Source organism: Liolophura sinensis, chromosome 9 (genome assembly GCF_032854445.1).
Source record: "Liolophura sinensis isolate JHLJ2023 chromosome 9, CUHK_Ljap_v2, whole genome shotgun sequence".
Classification (NCBI taxonomy): Eukaryota; Metazoa; Mollusca; class Polyplacophora; order Chitonida; family Chitonidae; genus Liolophura; species Liolophura sinensis.
The window spans coordinates 13,405,438-13,416,531 of NC_088303.1; the positions used below are offsets into that span (position 1 = coordinate 13,405,438).

The 11,094-nt window shown below is 40.5% G+C and overlaps 1 protein-coding gene across 1 annotated transcript in view; it reads left to right on the forward strand.

Annotated features, from left to right (window-relative positions):
• Positions 1-8,497, forward strand: part of LOC135475161 (uncharacterized) — a 33,401-nt gene extending 24,904 nt beyond the window's left edge. The window contains exons 11-20 of the mRNA XM_064754945.1: positions 426-1,128; positions 1,553-1,670; positions 2,342-2,507; positions 3,456-3,633; positions 4,566-4,721; positions 5,067-5,229; positions 5,799-5,902; positions 6,260-6,343; positions 7,113-7,269; positions 7,616-8,497. Coding sequence (XP_064611015.1) covers positions 426-1,128; positions 1,553-1,670; positions 2,342-2,507; positions 3,456-3,633; positions 4,566-4,721; positions 5,067-5,229; positions 5,799-5,902; positions 6,260-6,343; positions 7,113-7,269; positions 7,616-7,659 — 1,873 coding nt within the window. The 3' untranslated portion in view covers positions 7,660-8,497. The remainder of the gene's footprint in view (positions 1-425; positions 1,129-1,552; positions 1,671-2,341; positions 2,508-3,455; positions 3,634-4,565; positions 4,722-5,066; positions 5,230-5,798; positions 5,903-6,259; positions 6,344-7,112; positions 7,270-7,615) is intronic.
• The last annotated feature ends 2,597 nt before the right edge of the window (positions 8,498-11,094 follow it).

Sequence of the window (11,094 nt, forward strand, 5' to 3'; positions counted from 1 at the left end):
GTTAAGATGTCAGGATGACAGTATCGTGAAAGGATGCTATGGCTGTTCAAGTGTAGCTTTCCGAACTCCCAAGCATGGACATTTGGTTTGGGATCAACTTAATTTTGTTCATTGACTTGTCTGTGAATTAATGGGGTGCCTCTTCCAACGCATTGGTGACTGCTGTCCAAGCTGGAGTTGCTGCCATATTCTTTGCAATACATCAGTAAACTAGGTTATTGGTTTTCCCACAATCGTTATCGCAAAAGCATAACGGAACAAAATACTACGCACTACACAGCTTTAGCCAGAATTACTTCAGGTGGCAAATTTTCTCCACTGAGGCATTGTTAACATTTAGGTATTTTACGGGATTAATCAGTGAGGCCTGCTCGCTTGAGAAACATGCAAAATACTGAAGTTTTCTACGATTTATCTTTATGCAGAAAACGGGTGGTAATTGGAGAGGGTCAGTTCACGTCACCAACCAGCCCTTCCGGTCAGGCCTCTTCGTCAGGAAGTATTGGCTACTCCACGGGCAGATCGACAGCCAGTTACACAGAAAGTCCTACGATAAGCCGGGACAGTCTTGTGAACGCGAATGTGTACGAGACTCCTGAGTGCCCCCGTGATGAGGCGATTGGGACGTCCAGTGATGACGATAGCGGCGAGTTTGAAGACGAAGAGGTGTTTTATAACAGCATCCCTACGCCCTATGCCCATCAAGAAGCAGAGGTTCTCGGTCTGTTGGCCGATGCCATTTCAGTCGAAGACATTCCAGGAGACATCCAAGGCACGGATGAACATATTTACGGCAACGAGATTAGTATCCAGCCTCCCACAGCTTGTCCCAACACTTTCAAAGATCCTCCATACGCCCGGAAAATCATCCAAGCAGACCCTACCATCCAGGCCCCTGCCCCAAAGAACGACTCTTTGGCAGCCCCTGGGTTTGTTATAAGTCATGGCGGCAAAGACATCTCTTGGCAACCCGATACCAATGTGGTCACAACGCTGCCTATCCCGGTGCCCCCTGTATCCCCGCCAATGCCCCCTCCTCCCGCCCCTCCGCCCATGCCTCTAACCAGAGATTGCTCCAACAGAATAAAGCTAAAACACATTTTCTGGAAGGCTGTCCCCCCGAATCAGGTAATTAGATATTGTGGAAATGTCTTAATGAGTTGTTCATGAAAATAACAATTTTTCTACAATTTTTATTGAATCAAATTAGCATATTGTCGATACAGATTAATTTTTGGGGGGGCAACAGTAGTACCTAGAATTTGTCTTGATGCAACATGTTAGCATTTTATCTCAAATAATGTTCATGAAACTTTCATGAAGGTGACAAAGCCAGAATGTCTTAATGAAGTGTCAGACTGATATTGCATATTGGTGTTGACGACACAGTCATAGAAAACATGGATGAAATTTTTAACTGTGATTTTGTTTCATAAATGTATTGTCTCGCCCCATAAGTGATTAAAATTAATTAATTGTACAGATGTATACTTTGATGTCCGGCATAGGTTTCTGATGAAATGCAAATATATTTCTCTGTCCCATCTTCCAGGTAGAAAAATCCATCTGGCAACATTCACGCCCTGACGAACTGCGGAAGAAGTTGAACTTATCTGTCTTGGAAGATCAGTTTTCACTGGGACCGAACAGACAGCTATCTGGAACCACAGGTATATAGAGGATGTGTCCTAAACGCACAGTCAACCTAAAGTCGGGGACGGGTTCCAAATGTTGATTTTAACTAACATTGTAAGTGACTTTGAAAGTTAATGTAACGTACGACAGTTTTGTGGTAGTCGGCCCCGATGGTCATGGTCATTGGTGGGGTGGTAGGGTCGTCAGTATTATCTGAACGCATATATTTACCAGCAGACATGCCATTTTATCTGATCTCTTTGAGCATGGGAGGGTGGAGAAGCTTAAGTCATTATCAGCTCACACTGATGGTCAGCATGCTTTAAAAAGATAATAACATACTCATGAATGTTAACTGTGAAGGCGAATTTACATATCAGGGAACAAACCAATTTTCACATTTTGTTCCTCCGAAATTTCTTTCATGTTACTGCAACATATTGACATTTGCCCTGTTTTTATTTAAGAGGAGGGGAAGGCGTCTTGTACGTTCTGTCTAATAGTTATACCTGTTCGTAAATTACTGATGTAGAACGCTTTACCTTTTTGCATTGCACCTGAGACGTTTTGCTGTTGAATTCGAGAAGTGTTTTAAGGACGTGTACAGGCGTCAGTTTTGGCAGGTACAAAGCAAAGGGAAGTGGTTGCGTACATGGCATGGGTATTTCGTATAGTTTATTTTGAGCATTCATTACCTCGATTTTAGCTCCAACAACTAGCCAACAAACCCTAGTCGGTGGTAAAAGGGCATATAACCTGGGCATATTCCTGAAGGGACTGAAGACGAGGGGACGGGCGTTGATTCAGAGTTTGTCTCAGGTGAATGAAGAGGACTCGGCTCTTAGCGTGGAGCAAGTGGCTACTATTAGGAGGTGAGTACTGCATACTGAACATCAGCTGACCTACACTGGAGGCAGACTGAGTGGACATCAAATATGAGTGTACTGTATGTATGTATGTATGCTTAAGGTTGTACGTCGTACTTAACAATTTCCAATCATATGATAACGACTAATCATTGGGTGTGTGTACATATACTAGTACTGTGTGTTCTTGTAGCAAGGCGAGTCCATGCCATCAAAGTGCTCCCCCCACCCTAAACCGAAGAATCATCATTGGGTGTGTCTACATATATTAGTACTGTTGGCCTTCTAGTTATTAGGTATGAATTAGGTATGAAAAATGCATTGACGTTTATTCATTAAACGTCAATGATCTAGACTTAATCAAAATTATGAGTTGCCATCACATATACAAATCATAATAAAACAATGGCAAGGGGGCAGGCCTCGCAGATTCTTAGTCGACGAGCAAAATCCTGGTACATAAGTACACTATTAAGGACGACAACATAGAGAGTAAAACCAGAGCAGTGACGACAGTGTGACAGTGACAAATCGTGGCACGCATTATCAGCCAAATCCGGCCTCTTGTTAGTACAAATCAGTGAGGGTTTTACACCGACGGTTCATGTATATACTTAAAAATGAGTGTGTATTGGCTTATCTGTTCGACACTGCAGTCATCAGTGACGATTCTGTATCCCTTTACGCATGTCACTGTTAATCTGTCAAGATTGGCTTACCTGTCCGACACTGCAGTCATCAATGACGATTCTGTATCGCTTTACGGATGTCCTTGTTAATCTGACAAGATTGGCTCACCTGTCCGACACTGCAGCCATGAATGACGATTCTGTATCCCTTTAAGGATGTCATTGTTAATCCGTCAAGTCACCATGAAAAAAAAAAGGGAAATTGAAACTAACTCCTCGCAAACATAGTCTGGTGGAATGCTATTAATTGTTGTTCATTCTACAGATTCCAGCCCACTGTGGAAGATTGTGAAATGTACAATAATTATTCTGGCAACAAATCCAAGCTGGGTGAGGTCGACCAGTTTATGATGGAACTGTGTAAAATCCCAGAATTGGAGAACCGATTAGATCTGACGCAACTGCTTTGGGAGTTTCCACATCAGCTCCATTGTTTGGAACCAGTAAGTACTAAAGTTGTAAACTGCCATTTTCGTGGATGAAGAATCAGGGATTGCACAGTTCATGCACCGTGGTTAAATATAGTTTCCAGGTCATCGTCGTGTTAAAATGATTTCTAATGTTTTGCAAGATATTTTGCTCCCGTCTCCTCACAGAAGAGTTGTAACCTTGCCTAATATGAACTCTATTGTGGTAGCTATGCAGAAGAGCTGGAATAAAAAAAAGTGTGAAAACTTCCAGAAAAAAAGAACATAACGCGAAAATGAGAGCTTGTCGGTGGGATTTTTCTTTGCGGTAAGTATTCGAATAAAATATACAACTACCCGTGACAGTTGTGGAAGCGTGCGTTGCTTTTTACCTCCCGCGTAAAATATGCTTTTTCGACGACTACGACACATTAGAAGCCTTTTGCATTGTAACTCCGGTGACTGTGCCACTAACATTAGAAAGCGTTTCGCATTATAACTCCCGTGACTGTGCCACTCAAATCAGAGTTACATGTTTGGAAATAGGTTAAATATTCTTTTCTCTTGTGTAATACACCATATTTTTTTCGTTACTGTTCTCTGTAATACCATTGCCCTATGGCAACAATAAAGAGAGAAGAAGTCGTGTTTAGTTTAGTTAATCCTGTAATGAGCAACTTTTCCAGCCTAACTGGTAAAATAGTACTCATTCGTTACAAGAGAGCAATAGTCAAGTTAGCTTGGAACCAAATCGCCATTGCGCGGGAAAACGTACCCCAATAGGCACAAATGTCAGTGTAATGAACATAAGTATATGTGTTTAGTTCACGCTGTCTCCACCTACATCGCTATGATGTACCTCAAATGCTGCCGATGTCGCATTAACCATCATTCATTCATCCATAGCTTGTTACATGTAGAAACTTGGAAACCTATATTTAAGCCCATTCCATCGTCTCTTCTCACAGACAGTCGAGCAGATGACGCGGACTTGTAACCAGTTGAACACCTCTCAGAAGTTTGCTCGAGTTCTGCAGTACATTCTGTGTCTGGGCAATTATTTGAACAGTAGCTCACCCAGCGGACTTGAAGTTAAGGGGTTCCACCTTGCGGCGCTCAATTCAGTGAGTCACCGCCCTAGTCCAACGGCTTATACAGAATAATGGACCATATGAAAAGAGTTAAATTAATTACCATTTTCTTGAAAATATATGTACTATATAAAAGGAGTTCAGATTCTGAACATCTTATAAATTTTATACGTTGAAACAAGTCAGAAGGAAACGTGATGGATACATTTCTGATGTAGTGTGTTACGGTATGTACGTTTACTTATTCCTGGCATGGTCCTTTTTTGAGTGCTCGGAGCCTGACATCCACGGTGTATTAATAAAACATTAAAGCTGAATTTAACAATAACTTCTCTTAATAAAGCGGTAATCACCTGAATGATTTTGTCACTGTCTCAGCTGGCGGACACCCGGGGTAAAGACAGGGACTACTCCTTACTACATTACTTGGTGGATCAGCTGGCAGCCGTGGAACCGGAACTGCTCAACTTCCAAAGAGAAATCCCAGACATTCACAAATGTTCAGAATCCTCCACCAAAGCGCTGGAAGTGGAAATCGAAGGTACATATAAAGTAATATTTCATTTTCGTATATATAATTATGATCGATATACAGCGGCACTGTCGTAATATTAGGGGAGTTTCGAGTTGGAACTCAAAGGTAAAAACAGCCCAACTGTATCATGTGACTTGTGAAAAATGTTTGGCAACCTTTGTTGACATTAAATTAGATGTCATCTGTCTCGTCCTTTTTCCAGAGGCACAAATGACACCTCTTTTCATTAGGAACTTCTCAAGTTCACACAGGTTCAGATTCACAATTTTCTCTATCATTCCTCTATTCTAAATTACATTTATGACACCTTTCTCAGACACCCATGTTATAGAAAATATGATCCAAAATAGTTGCCTGACGTGTTTGACTTTCCACATGACACAGTTGGGCCTTTTCTACCTTCATCGATAAAAGAGTTCGAACTTGAAATTCCCCTATTGAAATGCTGTTGGAATAGACATTAACAATAACCAAGCAAGCAAGCAATTATATAAGTTTATACAAATACGTATTACCATGTCTTCCATTGTATAAGGTTAACTGATTAAAGTAACACTCGTGTTCTACACTTTCAGTGTTAAAAAACCAGCTGACTTTAATTCGAAAGACGATCAGGTCGTTAAGGGCGGGGCTTATACATCCGGCATCTTATGAAGCTCATTTCCTGGATGAAGCCGAGGTGAGTTTTTTTATTTACCGTCAGTCTGCATATATCTCCCTTGCTGGTGAGTATGAATACATACATGTACCGTTATAATCCCAGGTGAGTAACGGGATACTTACATGTACCGTTATAATCCCAGGTGAGTAACGGGATACTTACATGTACCATTATAATCCCAGGTGAGTAGTCTTTCATGCATCACACGAATATTTGAGAAATCTGCCAATCCCATTAAATACGCCAAGACAGCTGGGCAATATGAAAGAGATCACGGCGTTTGTGTCCAGTATAATATATAACCTTCTGTGAAAAAGTCATGCCAGTGAGCAGAAAGGAAACAAATGTAAACAACAATATTGTTTGTCTTTTTAGAAATTTGCCAAACATCACGACAGGCTATTAGAGCAACTACAGGTGCTGCACAACCAGCTCCATCACTCTTATATATCAGTCCTGGTAAGTACTCTAGACTTTATATCTTTATACTATACACTCAGTGTTTGCTGGTAATACAACTATGGTTAAGAGACTTGAAAAAAAAAGACAACACCAGACCAAGTTTATATATGCATCGATAAAATACCCTACATAAAGTCTTAAAAGCACACCTTTTTATTTTTGTGATGTTGAAAAACCGATACATTGCATTTGCAATGTAAGCTAAATAGCACACATTGAGCAAAAGCACTGCCAGGTTGTAACCAATCTGTCATCCGAACCTGTTTTGTCTTTCAGCCATGTGAGTATGGGGTGCGAGTGACGCAACATCGTGTTTTCAGTTGCTTTAACATGGCATATCCCATGGCCTCATTTATAGTTACCAAGGATTGTATTACATGATACTTTCAGGGTCATATGACCCCTGAAATTTGTCTCACATCGAAAGCAGCCTCCATTTTTATGTACTCACATGATATTTCCATAGACGTTGAGTGCTTGAAATATACACAACAACGATCTCACAAGACGCCCACACACGAGTGAAACCTTGTGCCCGGCTCATTTGTTTCTGGATTCTTTGTTGCCCAAACTTAAAGAAGCTGAATCTTTCGATCAAGTGTTGCAGACTCAGGAATTATCATTGTGGTTATCCACACACCAGTAAATTTCGAGGATTTTTTTGTTGTCCGAATCAGGAATCTCGTTTTCGACAACAAAGGTTGTCTGTGTGCACTGGGCTTAAAAAGTGTCAAATTTTCACGATGCTTGATTTTTCATTTGTCAGCACCGCTTTGGTCAACCCATGGAGACCTCGTCTAATCAGCTGTTTACTGCCATTTGTGAGTTTATGGAGAAGTTTGAAGCCATAAATCAGGAGAGGAGTGCGAGGCAGCAGGCGGAATCCAATCCACCAATCAGCGTTCACAAAGCATCCGGAAAAGGTATGCCTATGTGTATTAGCCTCATTTGGTGGGCCCACAACGAGAACACTATAACTTAATATTAAAGGAATTAAACAGCTGCATATGTATAGGACTTTAATTAAATATTATGTAATTATTATCACTTTATTCATAGTTGCTAGACCAGATTTACCTGCTTCAGCTATATATTTAGCTATATACAACTGATAAACCAGAATTTGCCTCCTTGGTAACCACGTGGAACCTTAAAATTAACGGCGGTCTAGTCATCTTTACCCCACGATCTATACAAACTCTTGATCATACGTCAGCATTTGATGGATGTTAATAAAAGCTTCACATTTTTTTTTCTTTCTCATTTCAGCCAAGGTACCCCTCCCACAAAAGAAATCCACAAACCCAAAATGAAATCAGGATAGAGGCCATGAGATACTCTATGATATACTGAAGACGGTAGATCATTCACTGTGCTAATTTAGGGTGACGTTGTTCAGCGATATTAGTATGCTATTGATGTGTATGGGTTGGTCATCATTCAGAGATAATCCAGAGGCTACGTTTGGTGATAAAAGGACTGCGACAGTATAATTACAGACAAACTAGATTTTCTTGTTCTTATTTACATATGCTTCATGTCAAGAGCGTATATGGTGCCAACGCTGTTCCAACCACTGTGATGAATGACACTCCCCAACAACTGAGGAGGAGTGGCCTTACAAGAACAAAGATGAAATCCGACGGATCAGGGGACGTAACTCCTGCGAATTTTGTACCGATAAAACGCATAACATACAAGTGTTCTCGCAACCAAATATTGAAAAATTATCCAGAATGGCTATTATTTATTCACATACACGTATATACCACTGTATGTATATGTTATCTTGTAAGAAACATTAGATTAACTCCCGTATACAATACAAGACAATAAACATCATATGTTACCATAATAAATTCGTAATATTTATACCAGTGTAAATAATATGGTTTATCGGGACATGTACACGCCTACAAATATGGTCAGCAGATTACATCTGCCATACCTCCTTTGTTGTATTACATCCTGAACTGAAGAATAAATGACGCCGTTTATGCCAAAAGGGCTGGTTCAGAATTCATAAATTTCTCATTTATATAAAAGTGAAATATGAGGATATATGCGATAAATTCAAAGTCAATCATATTCTAACGGATTCGATCGTGACATCCTAGCCTCCACAGCCACATTGAGGTATCGTTAGTCTTTTGCGTGCTTTCGTGACCATACTGGTGAAGTAGGTGTAATTTCGTGCATTGCAGCAGTACGAGGCACTTGGTACTCTTATCTGTTTTGTCAAGGATTGTCAACAGGTACCTATATAGCTTTAGCCTGGGTGCTCCGGTTTACTCCACCTACACTAAAAAATCAGTCTGCTGATTTTAACAGAAATTCGGTTGCCTGTCTGAGTGATGCTAGAATGTATTCTGTTATTATCACACAATACTCTGTCATATTCAACATGTCACCCTGTTAGTCTAAGGGAATCTTCATGTTGAATAGATATGTGTGTTATATTCAACAGAATCATCTGCTTCAGCGTCAATAAATTCCAGCATCACTCAGGCAACATACTTTCTGTTAAAATTAACATTTTAATTTTCTGAGTGTACTTGTATAAACCTGCATGACGCCATGTAAGTGAAAAATAAATAGAACAGTGCCATTCACCAATACACTCAGGTTTTGAGGAGTATGGAAGTGAGCGAAACTTGACTGCAGTTGTGTGAGGAGCATTGTTGAAATCTGTGGTTTGAGAAGTATAGAAGTGTGCCTTTGAATATTCTGGTTGTTAAACCCTGTTAAAGTGTGAATGCTTAGACAAGCGTGGACGAATATTGCCGTTATTTAAAAAAACCTGGATAGTCCTTTAAAACCTGCAGTGTGGGGAGTATGGAAGCGCTGTCAAACATTCCAGTTGTGTAAACGTGGACAGCCATTAAAACCTTCATCGTGACGAGTATGGGAGTGTATCCGAATATTTCAGTTTTTGAAACCGAAAGAGATAAAAAAAAATCAATACAAAGTGGACGGTTGGCGACCCCTATAATTATGTGAAATACACGACAGGGTACATACAGTAAATTATCAGTTTTAAAGTTAAAAGCCCACGCTGGCTATGGGAAGTAATGACTCTGTCGGACCTTTCCGTACCTTTGGCCAACGAGGTAGCCTGTGCCAATGCGGCAGTTATCCTTGGTTCGGGCGGCTCTGTGGCAGGCAGCATTTTGTCAGGTACCCTAAGGATTGTGAAGGAGATATGTGCTTCCACTGGGTTCTACCCGGTTTCCTCCACCCATAAACCTGACCACAGTTATGGATTGCTACTTGAATACAACGTTGAACAGTTCTTTCACTCAGCTTTATAACAAACCTGTCATGTAATTGTGGATGGACGAAATCGGGGAAAACCACTGCCATTTGTCGTGACGGCAAACCTAACACAGGGCATACATACGATCGTCCGGATAGATTTGTGTCGCCACCTTCGGTTTGTAGCCCATCATTGCCGACACCAGTTGTAGCTTCCGGGTCAGGTTGAGCTATCGCTACAGGCCTGTGTTGTCCGAGATTGTTCTGACGTTAGGTTTGGCAAAAATTTTGTCCGGCGACCACAAATCAACGTCAGAGCTCGCTCAATTTAAAAAAACTTAAAGTAGTTTGATCAAGAGTCAAAAGCCAAGGTCGTAACAGAGAGATTTATCCCACCAAGCGACCAAAGTAAAAGTAGGGTGTCGGTTTCATTGTTTAAGTTATTAAATGGAAGATGATGCAGTTTAAATTTCATATAATAAAGCTCACGTGAACTCCTTACAGGGGAAAACAAAATCGTTCAAGAACAAAGCAGTGCAAGACAAATCGTCCAAGAAACTTAGTGAAATTGTCCACGATAGTCTAATCACTTTGGAATTTAGTATTTATTATGGAATTATTTATTCCAAGGCAAACGTTTAAGACAAACCTGTAAAGATTTACCTATATGTGTGACGTCCATACCAATGTGGTGTTTGTATACCCGGTTTACTTAAAACTTACTTAAAACAAAGGGTCGGTCCAACAGTATTTTTGCTTTTGTGGGTAAGTTGGGCCTGTTATAAGCTTTTATCGAGTCAGATAAATTAAGACTGGTGGAAAAATCTGTCAATAATACGCTACGATCATCCGCACGTTGGCGGCAGACCTTCTTACGCAAGACCTGAGAGATGTGGCGGATATGAATTCAGCACGTTTTATTTCGTCGTACGTTGTGGGCATCGAGCTTTTCGCTAAAAAGTTCCAGCATACAAGTATTTCATCGGTCACGTGACGATTTACCAAATATCACGGTCGTCGCTGAATTGGTTTGATCTCTATGCTGCAAGTCTTTAATTATATTGTATTCCTGCATTAACTGGGATTCTGCTGTTGGACAAAGCATTCCCCCGAGACCCGGTCCCTTTGCATTGTTTTAATGTTATTTCATGTTAAATGTAACAACACAGCATTTTGGGTAATTATAGACCTCTGACGACTATTAAAATACAAGTAACATCGCTGAATTTTTTCTTAAGCCATTGTGTTGGAAGCTTGTTGTTACTATTTAAGCATATACATGAACAGTTAGAATAGTGGTAAATCCCCAGGTAAACGGAGATAAGGTCATATCCCACTGTTTACGTGTGACCGTATTGCCAGTCATCGCTGCTCTGCTATTACTCTCCTTGCTGCATGTAAATCTTTTATTATTTTTACAAAACAGCTGCTAATAAATATACATCATACCAAAGTGGGCTCCACTGTATCCACGATACGATATGTATCTTGGA